Source organism: Lontra canadensis, unplaced genomic scaffold (assembly GCF_010015895.1).
Source record: "Lontra canadensis isolate GAN:19392208 unplaced genomic scaffold, GSC_riverotter_1.0 scaffold39, whole genome shotgun sequence".
Classification (NCBI taxonomy): domain Eukaryota; kingdom Metazoa; phylum Chordata; class Mammalia; order Carnivora; family Mustelidae; genus Lontra; species Lontra canadensis.
Window position 1 is genome coordinate 7,225,240 of NW_022631033.1, and position 24,707 is coordinate 7,249,946.

The 24,707-nt window shown below is 36.4% G+C and overlaps 1 protein-coding gene across 2 annotated transcripts in view; it reads right to left on the reverse strand.

Annotated features, from left to right (window-relative positions):
- Positions 1-24,707, reverse strand: part of GPM6A (glycoprotein M6A) — a 333,855-nt gene that overhangs the window by 128,055 nt on the left and 181,093 nt on the right. Inside the window, exon 1 of one of the 2 annotated variants that reach the window (XM_032869832.1) lies at positions 21,258-21,900. The exons of the other annotated variant lie outside the window; for it this stretch is intronic. Within the exon in view, the coding sequence (XP_032725723.1) occupies positions 21,258-21,294 (37 nt within the window). The 5' untranslated portion in view covers positions 21,295-21,900. Of the gene's footprint in view, positions 1-21,257; positions 21,901-24,707 lie in introns of those variants that run through there. 2 annotated transcript variants of the gene reach the window in all.

A 24,707-nucleotide genomic window follows, 5' to 3' on the forward strand; every position in this document is an offset into this window, starting at 1 on the left:
GACATGAAAAAATGTGAAAAAAACATTCGTCTCACAGGATGGGACATACCAAGTTTTAGTATAGATCTTAAAACTGTGATAATATAAGGTAGGATGGGCCTCACAGAAATACCACAGAAAAGATTCACTCGAAGGTTTAACTGACAGTGCCCTCACCAGAGTTACCCTTGACTTTCTCTTGCTGCTTGTCTTGGAAGTGTGATACCCCTGGTCTCTTCTTCCTTTGTGATCTCTCTCATGCTTTCCTTCAAGGACAGAACACATCCCTTCTGGCAACTTAACATTCTCCTTCTTATACTCAGCTTCCTTCAATAATGTTTGCTATCAATCTCTGTTCGGGGCCACTTACGGGTCTACGTAATACCTTCGGGTTCATTTGTTCAAGACCAATATCATCCACGATCACATAATCACTGAAAACTTAAAAATGCAAAATTCCAATGCAGATTTCTCTCCTCAATCCTGAATCCATGCATCAAACTGCCTACTGAACATCGCTCTTCATCCTCAAACAAATTTAATCTACGCAAGACATAATTCTCTGAAAAATCTTTTCTTTTTGCTTTTACTTCTGAAATAAGGATATTCATAAGCCATACAAAGCACCATTTTTAAATTAAGTTTTTATCTACTAGAATACAGGCTCCAGGAAGGCTAGGACTTTGTGCTTTTGTGTGTTTCTGTAACTGCTGCGTCCTGAGCAGTTCATCTACGGCTGGCACAAAGTGGGTGCCCATTGTGTATTTATGAAGTGATGAATGAAGGAATGAAGGAATCCACTAAAGAATGAAAAAAATACTTTTATAGATATATGCTGTGAAGTGTTAAGCAACAAAAACTGCATTCCTGTCCATTGCTCTATCCCTTTTGCCCTATTTTTTTTTCTATCTACACTCTTCCCATTTTTCATTTCAGCTTTTACTTTCTAGCACATCTCTCCTCCGGCCCACCCTGCTACTCCCCCTACTCTTTTCTACTTTTATGGATTTTCACTAATGTCTGTTAATCTAACGGAACCACTGAAGACTGGGAGAGTGGGGCTGGATCTGAACAGGGAAGGACAAGACAGAGAAGAGACTTGGAAAAGAAAGGAAAATGAGAAAGGTCTGAGGACAGGCTGAAAAGAAGAACTAAAGAATGAAAACAAAGATGCTTTACTGACATGTCAGAAAAAAAACAAAGAGAGGGCAGAAGAGGGGTGTTTTCAATCTGGATACCAAGGAAAACATGTTTTTTTCCTCAAAGAATTGTCTTCAAATTGGTAAGATATATTCAGTTCATAGCCATTAACAGAAATAACAAACATAAAATAAAAACATGCAGCACACTGATTTTTTAAATGTAACATTTTTGAGTCCCAATACTTGTAAAGCTTCAACCAAAACGTTAGGAGGATAATATAAGAAAGACAAAACCATTGCCCCCCAAACTAGAAATTTAATGAGGGAAACAGTTCTAAAACAAACTGAAGCCAGATTTTATTACTGTTAATTACTGGCATAGGCCGAAATAAGAATGTTATAGAAACGTCTATCTTTAACATTACAGGGTAATTTCCAAGGTTGATTTTGTTTTCTCGGAGTTGATTTTTAAATGCCAACCAATGATGAGGAAATACCTAACCTACCCATCCTTTGATCATTCTTGATGAACAAATCAGACCTGTAGATGTAGAGAAAATATTAATACAGCTATTCAAAATTAAACATAAATGAAAACTAACACACAAAGTAATTAATTAGAGCCCATAGCTTCAGATAAGGAACTCTGACAAAGAAAGAAAATGAGGACTATCGAAATAAAATTCATCAGGCCAACAGTATTGGTTTCATTGGCACTAAATGGACAGCTCATGGAACTAGGGCATTATCATGTTTGACCACAGTATGGATGGTAGCGGGATTAGAAGGCACCACAGTGCTATAAAAAGAGCCTGCATTTGAATGAGGCCAGCAGGGTTTTAGGCTTAGTTCTGTCACTAATTAGCTCCTTAATCCTACACAGTTAATTTCCTTTTGTAGAATGAAGATGATCTGTAATATCTCCTCCTCTCAAAAATGTTAAAAGGGATCCCGATTTTTAAAATTCCTTTCAATAGGAGACTTTTGAAATGATAATAGCCTAGGCAAAATTATGTATTTTATAGTTGATACTTATATTCTGTTCACTGCCTAATCAAAACATCCATATTTGAATTTCCATACAGGCATACTAATAAAGAAGAATCAAATTAAAATATATCACCTTCATTGACTTCACATATTGATTGTCTTGGCACCTAAACTGAGTTATGGATACAGTAAATCTGTTATGTCCATTTTATCTTGTCTTTATTACTTTATTCTCCAAATAGCATCAAGCTAATTAAAAAAAAAAAAACTTGCTAGCTTGTTGATGCCTTCTCCTCCTACTCTAAGAGTTGTCTGAGGTAATGGTCATAAAAAAAGAAATGAATGGCAAAAAATAGGAAGTGTTCTATGATTATAAAGACTTGCCTCTATTTGTTACCTACAAATTTTGTCTTAGGCTGATTGTTAGTGAGCCATGCTATCAGTCTTGCTCCAACTCTGCCTGTCTTGCTAATGACTTATCCTTTCACCGTCTTTCCCGTCCATAAATCCATGGCAGTGCTGGCCAGCAAAGGCAGCGTCTCTGTGCCAGGATGCCAATCTCTGCCACCTGCGTATGTCATCTGCCATGTGCTTCACGGAAGGGCTTAAAAGGGAAAGAGTTGAATAGAAATTACCATTTATAGCAATTCCATTTGTTCTGAGTAATATTCGCATTTTCTCTGAAAGAGTACTTAATATTTTAGGGATGTCCCAACCTATTCTTTTTAAAATCCATGCAAAATCAATGATATATTTGGCAATCATCTAAGTGATTTTTAAACATCTAGGTCTTTGTATGTATTATGTTTATCCTATTAATATGACATAAATCAATACAGAATGGCACATTCAAAGCAATTCTTAGAAATTTCTGTCCATTTTGCCATTCTCTGGACAGTTTTCTACTCCTCATCTAGTTACCGTCTTCTGAGAAGCACAGTTTCTCAATTTCTGAGTGTGTTTAATCGACCACTATGGTTGTCATGCCAACCTACACAGAGAATTCTGAGCTTACACGGGGCATTTCAATACAGTGACCCAATTACTATCTGTCAACAAATTCACCAGCAAAATAATGGAACTGATACATTAATGAGATTTATTTTCTGAAACTGCACTATAGAGATGTTTGCAAGCATTAAAAGTCCCATCAATTTTTTAAATGACCAGAATGCTGTAAGTATCACTTATTATACTTTGAGTATGGTGCTTGTAATCTTTTGCCTTGGTTATTGCCCTTATGACTTTATCTTATGAAGTATTTAGCTTCACTTTTACTACAAAAGCAAATGCCACTGGGGCATTAACTTACATATGGTATAAAGGCCCATATTCTCCAAACTGGAAATTACCAAATAGAGAAATTATCTCAATTCTATACAATATAATAGAAGTTTATGAAGGCACAGGTTAAACTTATTATAATCCTGTTAACTACCGTTTAAGGAAGTCTTTATTTTGTTCAAAAGCAAGAACAACAAAAGCTATGGGTTGGATGATTTTGTGACATGATGAAGTCACCTCTTAATTGAAAAAAAGATAGATTGTTCCTTCTTATAAAGAAAAACAAGGCCAGCATAAATCCCAGCACTGCAGTGAAAGAAATGTGTGGACTAATTCTATAGATATATAACATAAAAACACTTTACTCTCACTTGACCATTTCTTTTATTATATTTATAATAATTTGCTTTTGTTGTGTAAGTGTGTGTGTGAACACACACGTGCATGTCTGAGGGAGAGAGACAGAGAATGAATAAAATATGAATGTTTCTATTTTTATTTTCTGGTAGATATTTCATGTGTTTTTGGATTAGAGATTCCATTTCAATATAATCATTCCATGTATAATCTCTATTTGCTGGCCAACAGAATATTGAGGCTCAGATGACTTTATTTTGTAAATAACATCGGATGACAGGTAAGGTTATTTTATAAAAAAAAAAAACTACATATAAATGAAATGAATGAATAGAAAAGATATTCTAGTAAGATAACAAGAATGTAATAATGTTCTTACATTACCTTTGAAAATATTGGGTTCAAAAAACATGTCTGAAATTAATAGAAACATAGATAAGGAACTCTAGGGCATTTTCTTCACATTGCAAATAGGAACATGAAGGTCATGGAAATTAAGTAGTTCGCCATATGCCTCCCAGCCAACCAGTGACAGCCACAGAATTTGGAACACCCTTCATTATTCCCAGTTACAAATTTACAAAGTTCTTAGATATGCTGTAGAAATGTTCTTATATGTAAAGGAAGACTTATTTATGAGACACTAGCTTTACATGTTAAAATTGAACTCAAGAATTGATTATAATCATCTTAATTTAGGTAAGGGAGAAGAGCATCAATGATCTCTTGCCTAATGGAGACTACTCAGAATAATAATAGTAAAATGGAAACACCAGTCTAAAACACACAAGAGAAATATTTACCACAAAATAGGGCCATTCATATTTCTCTGTCTCTGTCTTTTTCTTAGTCTCTCTCTCTCTCACACACACACACACATGCTTTCATAGTAAGAGCAAATTATTTTCCAAATGTTTTGTGGTTTTTATTATCTTTCTGAAAATTGAAATATCGTCCATCCCCAACACCTTTCAAAACATTCATATATCAACATCTTTATGGGAAGCATGTTTTTCAATCAAATTGCTCACAATAGCTTACGGCAAGAATTAATCAAGAGTCTTAAGGCTGCAACTGAACATGAAGAGGGGAAGCCAGCATTAGGAGACATTCCTGAAGGACAAGCGAATCATGACCAATCGGATGTAGATGAGAATGTGGAAGGTATTAATAGTGACCACCCGGACTTTCAGGTTTGCAGACAGCATATATAAATGGTGACAGAAGTGACAAAAGTTGAGAACAAAATATGGAGAGAGGATTCTGCTGTAAGTGGATAAATTCCATTCTGGACAAGTTGCTTTTGAGGCACTTATGGGTATCTGTGGCAGACAGCCTCTGAGATGGTCCTTGGTGACCCCTGCCTATGGCATTCAAGCTTTTCCCAATCTCTTCCACTTGAATAAGGGCTACCTTTATTGATTTGCTTCTAATGTACAGACTATGTCAGAGTGCTAGAATGTCGTTTCCAAGCTACATTACAAAAGCACTGTGGCTTTCATCTTGCATGTTCTCTTCCAATGTCTCTTCTATGCAGGAGAAGCCAGCTACCGTATCATGAGGCAGCCTTGTGGTGAGGCCCATGTTTAAAAACTTGCAGCCTGTCCACAGGTGACATGTGACTAAGCAGCTGAGCAGACCCACTCCCATGCCGGAGCCTCCAGATGAGACCATGGCCATAGTCAACAGCTTGGTTGCAATCCAGCCACTTCCTAACAGGTTACTCTGATTTTCTCGTAAGCATATCATTGATAGCTTCTTACTTATCTATTTATTTACATCTGGATGTTGTATAGGTTGCAATCTATCTTCACTTCCACATCAAAAGATCCATTATTTAGTCTGCATTGTTCAGCGGCACTTAGAAGAGTGGCTGGCACAAAGTCATTCTAAATTATCTAAGTGTAATATCTAAGTGTAATTATCTAAGTGTAATCACAAAAACTTGGAGATCTGAGACGGATTTTAGCATGGACAGGGAGGCAATATAACATAATAAATGAAAATAATAACATATTCTAAAAGATTAATAAAAACCCACTGATTGTCTACAATTTACCAAGCCGTGCCAATCATGTAGAAAATTTATAAAATTATCCCTTTAATAACATATCAACCCCAACATATAGACATTATTCTTCTTATTTTATAGATGATATAATTAAGTCTGTTGATCAGAATTTAGTTGTGTGAACAAGAAACATGGCCAGCATGTGACAGAGTTGGGACTGGAAACCATAGTTGAAGGTTCTGGTTGTTTCTACTACCTTCCCTCTGGCAGTTGATGATTTTCACTGTGACTATGTAGAAGTTAGAATATAAGCCATTTGCCATTCTATTACATTCACAAACCTTTTACATTGTGTTTACCAGAAACAGATCATAATTCTGCTGTGACATTCACATCTGGGAATCCTGCAGTAGGTAATGAGGTGTAATTCTTAGGGGCAGTACTAAAAGGAAGGCATAGTCTTTAAGGTCTTACATGGTGCAAACTGTTTGCTTGTTTACTTTTGAGCTAATGAACTATGTAATAAGTTCCCAAAGGCATTTCCTTCCCCAGTACATACTGAACTCACTTTGAAAGTCGTCCTAATCCAAAACAATAATTTCACCAATTCCTATAAAGTCCTGAGCTGTGTTTTTTATGTGTTAGGCCTGTGTTTTCATTTTTTTCACAGTAAAATAATTACCTCAGATTATTAAGAGTTCTCTTCTCTAGAAAAATTAACTAGCCTGACATCATATTCCATTCCAATGTGTGAAAAATGTTCAGTTATTTCTTCTAGAAAATATGCGTATATTTGAACAGAGGAATGCAAAAAACCAGATAACTGTATAACACATGGTAATAACTTGGATCTCAACAGTAACATTTTAATATTCATTTAATTTAATTTGTGAATTAAAAATGCCTTGTCACCCTAGCTACAAGATTTATAACCATTTCGCTATGTTTAGAGATGGCCTTTATTGGATCTTTCATGACCTCTGACATAAAATTTATTTATGATGTTTGTTAAATAGCTAGTGAGACTAAATTTGGTATTAATAGCAGCAACAGCTCAAGACAGTCCAGGGGTGACAAAGAATCAATGTTTAGACCCTCCCCCTAAGCAACTGAGCTCCCACATACACTGAATACATGAGAACGGTTTCATTGTTTCATGCGTTAGCATTTTCAGTAACTCTAAGTTTCTTATCGCAGTCAATTTCCCCCTTCATCCCATGATTATAATTTCCTCCCAGATCTACTGAATCATCCAGATGGAAGACTGTGTCTCATTCCACATTTCACATCACTTTTTGAAGTAATCAAGAGCTTATGCACATGATCATAGATTTCAAAAATCCTTTTGATTTTCAAAAGCAAAATTGGGGAGTTATTATCCAGAAAGTTCTCATTTTAAATGACTGCCATCTCTGACTATGTTTTCCTCTCAGGCTTTGGGATTTCAAATCCATAATATCCATATTTTGATATATAAATTGTAAATCTCAGTTGGGAAATTCACCATGAGTGTTACACAGTGGCAATGATCTACTAGACCAGTGGTTCTCTATCTGTGGTCCCAGGATTGGCAGCTACAGTAAACTTGGGAAAGTGTTTGAAATGCAGATTCTTGGGCCCCACACCAGACTTACTGAATCAGAAACTGAGATCAGAAGCAGAGGGAGGGACAGAAATCTATGTTTCAACACACCTAAAACAGGTGCTATTCAAGCAAACCCAAGTTGGAAAACTTCTCTATTAGACTAGGGTACTACCACAACTTGTATAACTTAATACAGAAACCCCAAAGGCACCAAAGCAGCATGTCCAATGCAAAGTGCAGCTAATAATCATTCTTCTAAGTTATTTATTTTCAACAATTTCAGCCAAAGTCATCACCTCACCTCTCACAAAGGTTGTTGGTTTACTGTTTAATAACTTTTGGGGGAACTTGGTTGTTCAAACTCAACAGTAAGATTATCTTTAAATCAGATGTTATAATAGCACCCAAATCACATTTATAATCTGATTAAACAGGGTAGATGAACATCCCCTTTGTAGTCCTGCTGCATCCAAATAGCATCAAAAAAACCATCCTTGGTTATGGGATGCAGAAAACTGGAGGAGGACATCTAGGTTTTCTTATAAACAAATTGGTGAGTGTCTGCCATCTTCCTTGCAAATTCACCGAACATTGCCTTACCAAGAATTTACAAACACCACAAAAACTCTTCAAAATTATTTTTTGGTGGGGGGCGGGGTGTGGAGGCAGCTTAACTCTTTTACTGACACAGATAGGTTTGATTTTTTGCTACTCTAATGTGTCATTTCTATTAAGCTCTTAAACTGGAGTCCATTCCTTAACAGAGCAAATGTAGCACAGAGTTGAAATGTAAGGGTTTTTTTTTTTTTTTTCCCTTCCTCTTTGTGGCCTACATTTTCTCCTTAGAAAATAATGAATTTCCTCAGGAAAGTAATTTTACCAAGGGAAATATAAAATGCATTTTTTTACACGGCTCCAAAAGAGGTATTCAATTTTTGTCTGGCAAATCCTCAGCTGAATTTCACATAAAAGAAAACGAAGGAAATTGGAAATCCTTGCCAGAGGCTAGTTATCAGCAGAGAGTTCAAAGATTTCAGTGGCCTGATACGTAATAACATCTCCTTTCTTTTCTTCCTTTTTTTTTTTTCCATTTTGCAAAATGGGGAACATTATTCCTTCCCAGCCCCACATTCTAGCTCTTTCTGGTTTCATGCCCCTCACTATCTCAGGGTGAGCCCAGGCTTTTCTCTCCTCAGCTATCTCACTGGGCTTCAGCCCTTCTCCCTTCTAGACTCTTCTAGCCATCGACCCTCTTTTGAAATAAAAGTCATTTCTGTTTTGGCCAAAACATATATCCATTTTTGTGGTTTCTGACTGTGAGCCAGTGCCATTTCTGCGCAGCATCATTCAATGACCTTTTCCTTAAGTTGATGGTCTTTCCTGCTCCCTCTCACCCCATAAACCACTAGACATTGCCATGAAGCTAAGTATCAACTGAAAACAGCTTTGGAACCTCAACTTATAAAAAAGACTGATTTGGGGCGCCTGGGTGGCTCAGTCGGTTAAGCGTCTATCTTCGGCTCAGTTCATGATCTCACGGTCCTAGGATCGAGTCCCACATTGGGCTCCCTGCTCAGGGGGGAGTCTGCTTCTCCCTCTGCTTGTTGCACCCACTACTTGTACACTCTCTCTGCCAAATAAATAAATAAAATCTTAAAAAAAGAAAAAAAAAAGACTGATCTGAGTGCCACAAAGTAAAAACATAACAGGGAAGAGAGATATTGATACTTTTATATACAAAAGTAAAAATTTTAATATTGTAGTGAGGGAGAGGGCTGAGGTCCAATAGATACCTCCAAAAGACTCTCCTTGTCACCCTAGAAAAAAGACATATTTTCCAAAAACAAACAAAATTCCCTTAGTCAAAATGTATAAGCAGAACACTTTTGATAAGAACATGATTCAGGTATTTTTCAGATTTAGTTCTTTTTTTCATTCACCTTATTATGGTTTCTTAAGCAGCATGGATTTTTAATAATGAATTTAAAAGAAATATGAAAATTTTTTGTTTCAAATAAGATGACCCTAAGAATACAATTACAAAAAAATTACATAGACTTCCATGTGGTCAAGATCAAATGATCCCAAGAACTGTAATTTGTGGTAGATGATTAAACATTGTCACAGAAATTGAAAAGGAATCTTCTTGAGACTTGACAAAATGGAACATAAATAGCTAAACAGAATATATAAAATGCAACAAAAATAAAATTACACATGTACCAAAGCTAACCCAAAATCTTGCTGGAGAAATAAACTGCTTCAGTTAATCAATGTATGCTAACCAAATGTATATAAGTCAATTTTTTTTTTTTTGGGTAATATTAGTGTTGTATCAATTGTACTGAATGGAAATCATCTAAATTAGGGGTGGGACTCTTCACCCTCTGGGACAAAACTGATCAAACAATCTAGTCCAAAAATTGAAAAAAAATAAAAAATAAAAAAAAATAAAACAAGTCAGTCCATTCTATAGCAAGATCAGGTGTAGTTCATTCTTTCCTATCCATTCCCATTTTTTTCCCTCACATCCACATATAAAAAATTTACAAGGAAAATTATATATATCAACATTAAGTAATGGGCATTTCAGTGTTATTCAGTGCTGTCCTTAATTATTGTCTACTCCAAAGCTTAAATGATGGCTTCATAGTATTTCTAAAACATAGATGATAAGACCCTTTCATTGAAGGCTTCTCTTTCTTGTACAATAAAACATGAAAATAACCAAAAAGGTAATAGTTTAAGTTAATGTCTGGCTTACATTCCTTATTAAAATGGTATGTAATTTTTTGTCCCTCAAGGATCACAAACAGCCTTGTAAACTTATCTTAGATGATATAAATAAGAACCACCCATGGCAGAATTGCATTCTCAGCTTGTGGGAGATGAGATTCCATTGAATGATGGAATACAGATAGAAAATAATTTTGGGGGTGTTATTTTATCCAGGGAAAAACAAAGCAGATATTTCACTCTCTAGATGAAAGGACATGCTGTCTTCTCTGAGACAGACAAAATAAACCATACATCTTAATTTAGCACTATGTTTAAGAAGTCCCTAAAATAACAAACGTTGAGGTCACATGACCTCAAAAATGAGAAAAATGCTAGCTTGCACCATCATACATGAATGCACCAAACAATAATATCTCCAAACATTTTGCCAATTTTTGTTAAAAGGGACACAGCAAGTTAATGAGCTCACAAAGAATTTATAGAAAGTTTGATGAGCTTTCCATACTCCATGTAAATATAATATGCAAGTCTTAATTATACCCCATCATGTATTATTTTCTATTTTCTAAAGAGAAATGATGAACATATTTTAAAAGTTTCATAAATGCAGACACTAACAGTATAGCTATATTGAAATACCACTTTTTTGCAGCTGAAAATTGCCTAAGATTAGCAATGTGGCATGGTTCAACCTAATACATCTACGATATAGTTAAGTAAAGCCACAACTTACCCAATACATTTAAAGATAAATGTCTTTGAATACGTAAGGCTGAAGCAAAGAGGTTATGTCAAAAACAGGAGGAGAGGGCACCTGGGTGGCTCAGTGGGTTAGGCCTCTGCCTTCTGCTCAGGTCATGATCTCAGGGTCCTGGGATCGAGCCCCACATTGGGCTCTCTGTTCGGCGGAGAGCCTGCTTCCCCCTCTCTGTCTGCCTGTCTCTATGCCTACTTGTGATCTCTCTCTGTCAAATAAATGAATAAAATCTTTAAAAAACAAAACAAAACAGGAGTAGATGCGCTGAGAATCTGATACAGATGGAATGGACTGGTAGCGAAATCAATTTTTCTTATTAAGCAGAGGATATTAGATTTAAATACAGGCTTCGTATTTTTAATATTTCTAAAAATTATGCAGTGCGTGGTGGGAGAGAGGCATGTGGAATCCAGCTGCCTGAAGAGACCTCAACACCAGTAGGTAATAACGGTGTTGCCTTTGCACCACTGCAGAATTTGAAAGAGCATCAAGCACTAGAGCAGAGGCCAGATATCATGATGATGACAGATCTGTGTGTACAAACTCTCCTCTCCAGCTTGCCCGAAACAATGAGTAAAACCTATTTAATAATCACGTAAAAATGGCAGCACCCCTTGATATACAGATGATACAACCACACATCATTATGAGGGAACCATCTATCTCATTTATGAGCAACTCCCAAGTCTTTCATGTTGTAGAGATCGAGGCCAGAAGGAAGTGTTCACCACCTCTTGGATGATTAAATTCACCTATTTATAAATATATAAAAAAACAGTCTTTTCTCAAGATTATACTTTTTGGCCTGACTATATATACCCGGCATATAAAACACGACAAAATTCTACATGTTCAGGAGGGACTCACTCTCAATTTTGCCCAACAAGGATATCACATGTTTATCCCAAAGCATAAATTAGAGGTTAGTATGCCAAAATACTCGTACACTAGAACTGCAGGGAGGAAGAGATGATCCTTCAAATACTGCGTGAAATCCTCCGCACATACCGTTGATTAGAGCTTTCAGACTATGCCTGGGTCACAACCACACTCTCAGGCAACCTTTCAAGATTGCATACTGATAAAAATATGAAAACCGAAAGCACAAAAGATGGCAAAGGAATTGTTAATCATTGACAGGCTAGCTTTTAAATTTATGATCCTGAAAATGAACTGGATAGAGCTTTAGAAAGACCTTATCTTACTAAATTGTCCTCTATGATTTCAAACTGGTATTTCTTCAGCAATTTTGTTTTCTTCGACCAACACATACTAATGAACATGGTGAGCCTAGGGTCAGCAAGTTCATACACCAGTATGCTATATTATTTTCTTTATTTGCATCTTATAAAATGTTCTGAGACTAACCTCCCAGGTTTCAGGAACCATCTGCTCAACTTGAGGGTTCAATGTATTTCACTTAATTGCTGGAACTGTAATGCAATATCTATGTAGGCTCTTTAATAATAAAATTGAATATTCATTTTCACGAAAGCTGGTAGCAAACTATTTTAGCTCAAAGAATCAAAGACTCTTTTAATTCAAATCTAAGGACACAAAATGGAGTTGTGGCAGCATTTTTCCAAGCTAGGTTTAGATCTGTCCTTGTTTAGAAAAGGACTGAATTGCAGTGAGATATGTTCTTTTTTAGAGAAGGATTCCTCCTTCCTTTAGACTGAATAGTTGACATCATCTTTTTCTTCTTCCTCCTCTTCTGCATCTTTCTTCCCTCTCTATACTTTCTTTTCCTCTTCTAGTCTCCATCACCATCACCAGGACCACTAAGACCACTACCATCACCACCACCATCATCATCCTCACCATCATCACCTTGTATGAATGAGGCTGTATTCAGAGCACCCTGCAGGTTGGGATCAAGAGCAAAAGCTTAAATCCATTCCCTTAAGGGATTTGTACTTTGCAAAATAAATGATAAGAGAAGCCCTTCATTAAATAATAAACAAACTTTAAGGAAATAATTGTTCCAACAATTCAAAAAAGTGGTTAACCCTTTAGCATCCTTTAATTTTTAAACTGTGTGCCTCAAGGAAGTTTGCTCAGTTATGTTTAAATTGGTCACCATGTGTTATGGAACACAGGAAAGGAGATATGGAGAGAGATCTAAATTTAGCAGACTCTTACAATGCTGCAAATACGATGAGAGGCCTATCCACCAAGTCATTTTCATCTAAAACTCACATTAAAACCCAAAGATAATGGTAGAGGAAATTAATTCCCCCCAAAATATGGGTTTTCCCATACTTCTCAAAAAACCCACTCCCAAAAAACCAGGACTGACTAATACAGATTAAATTACAGAGAAAGTGAGATTCAGTCGGAAGAAAGAGTCAGAGCTGTAGCAAGTCATCTGATCTGGGAAACCGAGAGTTAGCTGGCCAATCAGTATGATAGCTGACTACAAAACCTGCTTGCTTTTCTGCATGTCTGAGGTTTATAGAGAGAATCTGAGTGTATTATTTCTGAATTCTAGATCTCACAATTTAATTATAATTTTCTATTCTGGATGGTTGACTAAAGAAATTTAAAGTGTTTTGAATTTCGAGTTATTCTCTAAGTAGCATTCACAGTCAACTTTTACCACAAAAAGATGAGATTTTTTAAAAATTTGATGAAAATCTATACTTTGGAAACTCTGAAGTATAAGCAAACCATTAAATGAATCTGGGTTTGGTTAGGTATGGGCTCTACTGAAGAGCATCAGAACTTCTCCAAGCTGGGGTGCCTGGGTGGCTCAGCGGGTGAAGCCTCTGCCTTCAGCTCAGGTCAAGGTCTCAGGGTCCTGGGATCGAGCCCCTCATCGGGCTCTCTGCTCAGCGGGGAGCCTGCTTCCCCCTCTCTCTCTGCCTGCCTCTCTGCCTTCCTATGATCTCTCTCTCTGTCAAATAAATCTTTAAAAAATATATTTTTGTTAATAAAGGCAGTTAGCTATGTTTCAGATGCTCAATCACTAACTGGAAGTGCAAAATTGAATTGGTATATAGCCTATTAAAAATGAAAATATTGGAGCACCTGGGTGGCTCAGTTGGTTGAGCATCTGCCTTTGGCTCAGGTCATGATCCCAGAGTCCTGGGATCGAGTCCACATGTGCTCCTTGCTTGGCAGGGAGCCTGCTTCTGCCTCTGCCTCTGCCTGCTACTCCCTCTGCCTGTGCTCGCTCTCACTCTCTCTCTCATTCTGACAAATAAATAAACAAAATCTTTTAAAAAATAAAATTATATAAATAAATAATTGAAAATACATAGTAATGTAGGAAATGTGGAGAGGCATCTCAAAAACTGAAAAAAAAAAAAAGAGGCTCTGTTTTTGAGGAAAGGGATTTGGCCATGTATTATTTCTTTATTTGATTTATTTACTAGAACTTCTTCTCATCAAATAACCAGAAAGGAATATAAGCCATTATAAAGAAAATGTTATATTATTTGAAAAATATCTAATTCATCATTCAAAGAACCTTTCTAATAGAAGAAGTAAACTGCATTAAAAGAGAAAGCATTTGCCAAAACGTTGAAATTTCTATTATTGGAGTGGAAAATGATAATTAGTAAAATTTTTCAACTCACTCACTTTTACTTGAGAATAAATAAAAAGCATGTATGCTCCATATAGGAGAAAATATGTGTTTTAGGTTTCTAGCATCATTCTCAGAGAAAGAGTCTATCAAATTGCTCTCTTTTGTAGAGGTAGGTATAATGAAAGATTATTTCTCATATGATAGAAATTTAGGTCCAAAAACATTAATTGACTTAAACTATGTGCCAAAATGTCTTTCTTTTGGAAATTATTCTGTTGTGCACAGCAGTAATGTTCTGACATGTTGATTTACCTTAATACTTGAGGAACACACATCATTTAAAAGCTAAGAGTCATCTCTTCCCTTTTCCCTCTGACCTCAGATTTGCTCATATTGTAACTTAATTCCCCACTGCACTCTACAACACATCCCAGTTAGCTCCTGACTTTTACCTAGAACTAAAAAGTTAAATTCCCCACTCAGAATTTGAAAGAAACAAGTCAGTTATCTTGTGTTTTTTGTGTTTTTCTCCCCTTTTATTTTCACAGAGCAAAGGAGATTTCTTTCAGATTAAGACTATCCAAGACAATGGTCACAACTTGAATAGAGAACACATGGGAAAACATGAATTATTTTCATAACGTCAGCTAATCCACAGCTGTGCCACCTGTTAGTATGGATGATATCCAAAAGGATTTTGAAAACAAGCCAGGCAGTCTGTCTTCGATGTATGAAAAAGGAAACTGTCAAACAGTTTGCATGGCGGGGAGGGGTTTACGCTCAAAGGAAAATGGAGGCCAAAATTGACAAACTAGCAGTTATCTTCCATATTCTATGAATCACACATGAGCCGTTTGCCTTCTGGACTAATTAAGGAATAAGTAATTTCTAGAACCATTTTGAAGTTTTCACTCTAAGTACATTCTGTATCAGTATCTCTATCCACTACAATGGACTTCTCACTTAGTCTCCTTAAATGTTTAAGATTAAGTTTCAATTCAGGGAAAAAATGAAGTCACTGTATCAAGCAAGCACTTTCATTTTTAAAGGTTACTATACTCATTCTAATGGTACTGTAAAACAAAACCTAAAACAAAACCTATTGTGTATCCTTTATCCTACCAAAATGGTGGAACATGTGTTATGAGCATTTTGGAACTCTGAGACAGATAGCACCACAGTTATAAAAAACATAATTAAGCAACTGATCCAAAAAAAAAAAAAAAAGGAAGATGACAAAATTCTAAAATATTATATCTAAACTGCAGAAGTCATAATAATCAAAGCAATGTAGAAGTTCAGGGAATATCTACTGAGTCTTATGAAAAATCTTAATGTTTCCCACTGGCAAGTGTCTTAGGGTTACATTTGATAACCACATGATGATAATTTCTTAGACTCCAATATTAACTGCTAGTAAAAGCAGAGCTGCCAAATCACAGGACAGATTTCTTCTACACATTTTATGAAATCTGAATCTCTGTGTTTCCTCTAGCTTTGTTATTCAAATATTGAGAAGGCAACTAACAACAGTTGTTGAGATGAAGTCCATTCTCTTGTTCATGAGTCTGCAAGTACCCAACATCCAAGATGCATAAGGAGGCTAATTAATTCTTCTGCTTAAATGACTACTTAAAGTGGTTATTTTCCTAGCCACTGTTTGATTGATTTCAATGGTATACCATTAAAGATTCCAATTCTATTAATAAAGCAAACACTTTAATGCATCTGGTTCTTTGACTTCTTTGCAATGGTTCTCAAAATATTTTACTACTAGTACTTGCTTACTGGTAGGTAGTGGTTTTAAATTGAACTAATCATTCAATTATAAAAAATGGTGAGGAAAAAACTCAGAATTACCTAGGATAAAGAGTAGTGTCAGGTTGAGATTTAAGTATATAGTAAGTGTACATTTAGTTCAGCTGCCGCACAGCAGGTTAAAGTTGGGGAAAAGTTCTTAACATTAAGCATCTTTACATAAGACTCCTAAAAGGATCTGGACATTTGTTTCATTTAGAGCTCTTTTGATTGTAAAGAACAGAGATTCACTCAGATTAGCTGAGGCATGGGCAGTTCCATCACTATAATGGTATTTGGAGGAATTGAGAGACCCTCAGGGCACATCGAAAATCATCTTTTCTCAGTTCTCAAGGGGGAGTCCTACTGAGCCAGCCCATCTTTTTGCAATAAAGACTCACAGGTGCTGTGAGGTGCTGGAGGGCGCATGTAGGGATTGGCTACCCTTGGCAAAGCTGTCCATATTTGGCCAAAAAAGCCACAATTGGTGATAATGAACACAGCCATAAATTACAGAGCACGGCTGATTAGTGCAGTATAAGTGTGTGGTTGAAGCAGAGCCACTTAAATCAAGTTGTGGTAGGCAGGTTGTTGTTGACATGGAGTACAGTGCAGGGTGTGGCCTCAATCTGACTGGCTCTCCTCACTGCTACTTTGTGACTTCGGTCAAGTTAATTAATCTATCTGATTTTTAGTTTCCTCAATATTAGCAGCATTTAAGGTCATTGTGAGGAGTCAATGAGTTAATTTATGGGACGTCCTTAGGCCACTATCTGGCACGGAAATCACTGGGCAATTTAAGTTGTCCAATATTCTCTTTTGTCAGAAAGCCAAAGCTACCTCTCTTTTCACTTATTACAGTGGTGTCTTCTCTTTAGGGATGATGTCTGTCTGAAGAAGGGTTAGGCTGCAAAGTCATCTTTCAAGGCAAAACTAACATGAATCAAAAAAATTTTCAAGAAGAACTTCAGTCAGCCCATAAATATGATACACACGTTTTTGTGTGTCGACTTCTTCATGGTGATGCATGTAGAAATGTATAATATAAAAGGAAAAGTACATAATTATGAGCAGGCATGTCAAACGTAATTGTACAGTATTAATTACGAGATAAACATTAAGACTGAAAGAGAGAAAAAAATAAACCTGTGTACTGTCCGTTCATCCATGTATTCTTGTTGGTTTTAACAAGCTAAGGATATGCTGACATGACACATGCACGTTGGGCTAAGGACGAATGAATGACGGCCATTAAACGGCAGTTACGCGATCAGCGTTGAGATGATGAAACAATGCCTGGTCACATGAGCTTCAACTTCTACTTTCTCTAGTGACTTAGTCCTCGAGGGTCACCAAGCGTTGATTTCTCTTGAGGAGAGGGTAAACTAGCATCAGTGCTGGAAGGGAGTCAGTGGTTGCCTCTGTGTGTAGCTCAAGAAGCTGACACACAGGGTGCCTGGGTGGCTCAGTGGGCTAAGCTCAGGTCATGATCTGGGTCCTGGCATCGAGCCCCGCATCGGGCTCTCTGCTCAACAGGGAGCCTGCTTCCCCGCCCCCTCTCTGCCTGCCTCTCTGCCTACTTGTGATCTCTCTCTGTGTGTCAAATAAATAAATAAAATCTTAAAAAAAAAAAGAATAAAATCTCTTAAAAAAAAAAAAAGCTGACACACAGATTCATACACTGTTGCTAATTACAGGAGAAAAACATGGTAACATTTTAGCCATTATCTTTTCAGTCCATGAAACATTTCTGGTATATTACATGTTATTTTGAGTCTTTGTTTCCTATGATGTAAATGTTCAGAAATGAAGTCAATCAGTTTTTGGCTATTTGGAATAGTTCAGCTAACTTATGAAGATTCCAACTTGCTAGTTCTTCCTGTTTACTATTTCCTTTCTATCTCTGTACAATTTTGTCACTTCTTCTAATCATTAATTCAGCAGCTCTGACCCCTTCCTAATTCAGTAACTCATTCACTGAGGTTGTCTATAAAGCAGTGGTCACCCACCTGCCTAGCAACCTGAACACACATTCACTAGTTCAGTAATGGTCAGACTTACTTAAATCATTTACGTATTTTCCCAAAGGACTGGGCAAAATGTTTGGACATAGTTGCGTGCCTACAAGTCATAAGTGTATACATTTTAAATCTTTGTAAAAATCTCTTCATGCACTTTGCCCAATGCCACTGCAGTAACTAAAACCCTTGTTGCCATGACTGGATGACCATGTACTTCAATTTTTGACAACAGGGATGCTGGGTCTATTATGGCTGAACTTCAGGGCCAAGGTTCAAAACAGCTTCTTTCCTTTTCCCCCTTTTTTTCCTCCAATATCAGCATACTGTTGCTTTGGTAGGACTAAGATCAAATGACTGGCTTTCACTTAGAGGGCATGTTTTACCAAAAAACCCACACATTTCTTAAAACAGTAGCTTCCCATTCAGCACAATGAGATACTCACCTTTTGGGACAGTAGCAGAAATGGATGTAGCAACAGATTAATGACCCCATTTCAGTTTCACACCAAGCCATGGAGCAGAGTGACTGGTGAGGTCACCCACACTTTTAAATTATCCTCTCTCCCAGGATGAACGTATATAGTTAAATTAGGGTAAATATCAGGACTGCTTTCAATTGCCTTTTACAGATCAAATGGGGAAGGAAGATCTCGTTATGAAGAAAACTGTATTTCTTATGGGAGATTTTTTAAGTCTTTAGGTATCAACTATGTATTTTTTCAGATATGTTTAAGAAACCTCAGGCTTCCATTTTATATTGTAGTTGAATTTGGAAGCTGACATGTATAAATATGTGAATTCAAGTCTTTCTAATTTGTAACAGAGAAAAGTAGATTTAAATTGTAAGAAGGGACAGGAAAGCATTTTTCAAATGGAAGAGAATTCTGGTATATCTGAATTGTTACTTAAGAAAATCCTATGCAATTAAGAGAAACAGGATGAAAGTTAATGCAAAGTGCTGTTGTCCTTTAAAGCAGACGGATCATTAAACCGGTCCACCTAAACTCTTAAAAAATCTCTTATGATTAACCTGCTTGTCAAGTAGGTTTCCAACTTAGATCCTCTAAATTGCATTGTTTCCTCTACCCCTGCACATACAAAGAGAGCATTTATGTGCAAATATAACTTTCTAAAAACGAGCTTATATAGAAAAGGTTTCACTGGCAGAGTTGAAAGGAATAGACCAGGAATGGTGAGAGTTAAATCTTCTCAATTAATTTTTTTAAAAAGCTTAATCATAGATAACTTTACTTACATATCTTTATGTACTTTATGTACTTACAACTTTCCATTTATAAAAAATTGTTTTCCACCACTCTTTATGATTTAATATAATTTAAATATGAACACCTTAATGATTAAAAAAAAAAACCATAAAAAACAAAAATCCCACTACAACAGGAAGTTCTCTCATCACATCGTTGCTGCTTCCACCCCCATGAAGGAAAGATTTTCAGTGTTACCTGAGAAAAACATCATAACTAATTACATCATTCTTCTTGGTTCCTGCCTCTACCAGGCTTGCTCAGACATTTCAACCTGTTACCACAATCCACGATTTATATCAAAATTTTATTTAGTGCAATGAATATCACTTCTCTATGTGAAAATTACCAGTTTATCTTTCCTTGGCCAAGAAGCAATCTCCTTATGTGCTATAAAAAATGTGAAAATAAGATATTTTATTCCTAAAGTGAAATAGTCAATAGAGATGCCTTTCAATGATGAAAATTGCCATGAAAATTTGCCATTTTAAATCACTGGTGAATACTTAAGCTATTTGTTCACACAATAAAGATAATGGAGGATTTTTTATTGAAAAAATAGATCACATGATCTCTATGTAGATTATTGTGTTTCTTTACAGAGTATCATTAACAAGTGTGCTAGTGACTAAAATTTGGGCATTACCTTATCTATTAACTTTCTCTATTGCTTAAATATTTAATGTCAATAATCTTTGATTATATAGATGTGTTGACAGTGTGTGTGTGTGTGCGTGTGTATGTGTGTTGAGAGTCTCAGCAAAGCTCAAAATCATGAAAACTGTACTAGCTTTTGAACTACCTATTTTTTCATGTAAAACACTTTTTTAAAATCATGAATTTTCATACATTCAAAATCAAATTTAATAGCTAAATCTTTTGAGTACTACTCTTCAATCTTACCTATGCCTCTCTTTCCAGCCTAAGAACACAAGAGCGTTTTGTATACCATTACATAAGCCTGAGAACAAGCATGAGAGAAAATGCTGGGGATTCTGAGAGAGACCTACGGTTCCCTCCAGAGCTACCACTTGTCACACACACACACACACTTTCTAGAGTGTCCAAATCATTTGAAATTGTCAATATTTGGCCATTTCTAACCTATAAAAATGATAATTTCACATTAATTTATACAGCCAGATATACCTCCAAAGGCTTAAAAATGAATCAGAAAACACCCTTCACATTTATCACTCAGAAGTTGATTATGGTCAACTCCATAGAAAGGAAAACCTTAACATCACTATGCACTCTGAAATTTATGAACCTTTGCTCCATCTATATTAAAACTAAATCGTGTCCCCACAAAGAAAAAAAAAAGATTTTTTTAAGACGATGCACCAACCAAAACAGAATAAATATACGCTTGGTCTTTGTTCTATCAGATGTCCATTCAAAGGTATCGATAATGGTTACATCATCAAATTTTTAGCAACAATAAGCTCCAAATACTGCGTCTGTGGCTCACACCAGGAGTCCCCTGACCCAGCTCGACAAGCATGAAAACATGAAATAAAGGAACATTAACAAAGACTGGTCTAAGAAACAGTTCATAATACTGCAAAGCTCTTATCACCAAACTCGACTATGCATCCCGATACTTAGATCTGAAAGATTTGCAAATAACGACAACATTCAAGCCAGACATTACTATAAGTGAGGAACAGACTAAAAGGGGGGAAAAATGCCTACCAAGAGAGAAACATTCATTAGCCTTACTGGCAAGTGTCTAAAGCAAACAAGGAAACTGCAAAATAATTACTTAGTTACAAACAAACCCCTTTTAGCACAGTACCTTTTTGTGTCTGTCCCTCTTCCATATTCTCTTCCATGGCTACCTTTCTTCAGTAGAATCTGGTACACGGAATTAATCAAAAGCTCAATTAGATGTTGGAAAAACTGGTGATTTTTTTTCCCTGGGCAGCTCCCACAGCAGTGGCTTGGGCAAGTCCTCGGAGCTTAGCTAAGTCTCCCTCGCGCCTCTTGTTTGCTTGGAGACAGGCTGTCAAGTGTAATTTCATTCAAATTACTCTTCCGTGAAGATTATCAATTTTTCTTCTCAAAGCTGTCCATTGTGTACCACTGTAAGCAGGTATTCAAGCAAATAGCCCGAGAATTTTGGGGGGAAATTTGGTTTGAATCCCAGTAGCCGAGACTCTGTGATTCACAAGCTTTGCTTTGCATTTAAAATGGGGAAAAGAAATTGAGGTTTGTATGGAAATCTGGGCTTTAAATTGGAAAGAGGCTGAGCTGTGAACAGATGGAGGGGTGTCCTCCTAACATGAAGCAGACCACCAACCCATGATTCCCCCTCTTTGCCACCAGAGTGGGAAAGCCCGGATTCCTGCCGGTTCTTTATGCCGCAGCCCAGCTTCTCACCAGTCAGACACCTTGCTTTCAAGCGTTTTCCTTTGCTCTGCTCTCTGAGTATCTAGCTAATCTGATCTAGAAGTGGCAAGAAAGGATGCAATTAAACCACCTCAGAGTTTATCTGTACGAGGTTATTATTAACAGAGGTTTTATAAGCTCACACATTTCAGATTTAAAAAGATATAGAAGTATGGTTTTCAAAAGAATGAGTATAAACCCTTAAGCCTGAAAGACATATTTTAAGTCATTATTTTACTTCTGTGCCTGACGATTCTTAAAGGAAAGGGGGAGGGAAACACTGAAATTTTTTAAAAGTTATCTATTGATGTCTTGGTAATTCATTGTTATTTTAGTTCATTAAAACTGCTGATTTTAAATGGGAATCTGATTTTAAATGGGAATTGTTTCAAGGGTCATTATTGGGAATGAGTAGGATAACAGAAGAAGAACAAATTCTAGATAAGGAACAACGGGGATAAGCAATTTATAATGGAAAGCTGCAGTCTGATTTGGAATGCAAATCACAATCCTGCAGTCTGGCAATAAATTAGCATTTGTACTTCAGCCCACTGAGTGACAGTACTTCACAAAAGGTATAGTGAGAAAATAAACAGTTTCTCTTTCAAGGGGGCATAAGCCCTTACTGGAGCATAAAGTATAAAGAAAGGAAGAATCCCTGTTTCTGTCTCCATGTCCAAATAAGCAAGCCCATAGAAACATACACCCCAACACACAAACTAACTCCTTACCATCAATGGACAATAATTCACATTCTAATTCTCCACAGTACAACGTCAGAGCACACATTTCCCATGTTTTTTTAAGTGGGCCAGTAACACGTTACAAACACACCACCTTCGGAATCATTACAAAAGCAACTATGTAGGGGCAAGACAGTTCTTGTACAACATTCCCCTTTATTTCTAGGATTTCTCCTAAAAGAATGTTTAGCGTTCTTACTTCTACAGTCATCTGCTATTTACTTTCCCTATTCGAATGAATTTAACCCACAGGTAAATATAATTCAAATACATTTAAAAAAAAAACTATGTCTTCTGAGTATATTTCGATCTGTATTCAAGGATTTGTGGGCAAGCTGCTTGTTCAGGGCACAGACTGAGAGAAAGAAACCATGAGGGAAATCAAAGAGCCAAATCCTAGCAGCATCTCTGCTCCAACTTATCCCTAGGCTGACATAACCTGGCATGTAGTCAAAACAGAATGGAGCATCACTCCTCATTTATATTCTTTCCTCATTTTACACCACAGAAATCGTCAGTGAAAAATCATTAATAGTAATAGCAGCAGAAATAATGATGCCACTCTAAATTTCTGAAGCATTTTACAATCTACAAAACACATTCACATGCATTAACCCCACTGCGAAAACAAACAGGAGAAGTATTATTTCCCCCTCATTTCGTGCTGGACAAAAACTGAGACTCAAAGAGACCTAATAAGGGACCAAGCCAAGTCTTAGAACCCACATTAGTGATCCTTGTCTGACTTGCCCTGACTCTGGAAGCCAGTTTTCCTGCCTACACCGTTCCATGATGAGCCTCTCCAGCGTCTTCACACCTCAGCCTTTCGTTTCCACCATGCGCAGGAAAGAAAGAGAAGAAATGATAAGGAAATGAAAAGCATTCACTGGAAAAGACGGATGGAAAAATAACTAGACTTTTCCTTCTGGAAGCTTTGTGGCAGATCAACAAATTCCTTTAATGATCGACTTTTTCTCTAAAATGGACATTTTCATACAAAAATTGTTAACAAAAGAAGACAACAGCAACTTATTCTGATTTTTTTTAATATATGAAGAACCACCCCAAATCCAGGCTAAACAAATTCTTATGAGCAGAAACATGTGCACACACAGCTTCCTTAAGGAAATCCCTTGTCAGTGAGCAAATATTATTTTTTTTATTGTGGTCAAACATATGTGACATAAAACATACCATTTTAATCATGTTTAAGTGTACAGTGCAGTGGTACTGAGTATGGTCACATCTTCTGCAGCCATCATCGCCATGAATTCCCCATTTCCTTCTCCCCCTATTTGAGGACAGGTGAGTTGTTGTGGCTGATTGTTATTTTTAAGATTGTTTTAAAATCTTGATCTCCTTTGAACCAAAAATATTGTGAACAACCAAGTATCTGAGCACTAGTTAGAAAAGAGAAATGAGTGGAATTAAACTATGTGAAGGTAAACTGTGTGAATCCTAAAATATGCTACATGAGCCTTTAAGACTGGCAACACTGTTACTTTAGATTTCCTTTAAGACCTAGAAACTTTTCAGTTTCTAACCACAATGCATTTGCCTGTCTGTTGTAGTCATTTATTTAAAATATGTGGTGTGGATTCACTGGGTAGTTTAAAAATAGGATAATGAATGTTAGATATGATTTCCCTTTCAAACAGTGTTTCAGAAATATTTACAATGTTTTTACATTTTTTTCCTGCATAAGCTAGAAGACACATCAGTCACTAAACCTAAACCCATTCAGTCCTCATTTCTCTTACGTGACCTTAATTTGGAGCTGACTCTTTCTTTAACACTCATCTTATCTTTATAAACATTTCATTATATAAGCCATGAAAATATCTACATATTATTCTCTTCTATAATTCAGTCATCACGGTGATACAGATTCAAGATACAGTCAAGTTAATAGGGTTGCAGATGAAACAGGCTGATGGCTCCAAATGCAGAATCAACGTTAAGAAGTGGAAAAAACAACAACAACAACATTTAAGGTCTTTGAGTCAGATAAAAAACAGGTATGTGAAGCCACGACCCTAGTATAGACATGAATGCTGTTGAGAACGGTTTTATCTCCTCAGATGTTTCAAACACAGATATGTCTTAGTTGGTTT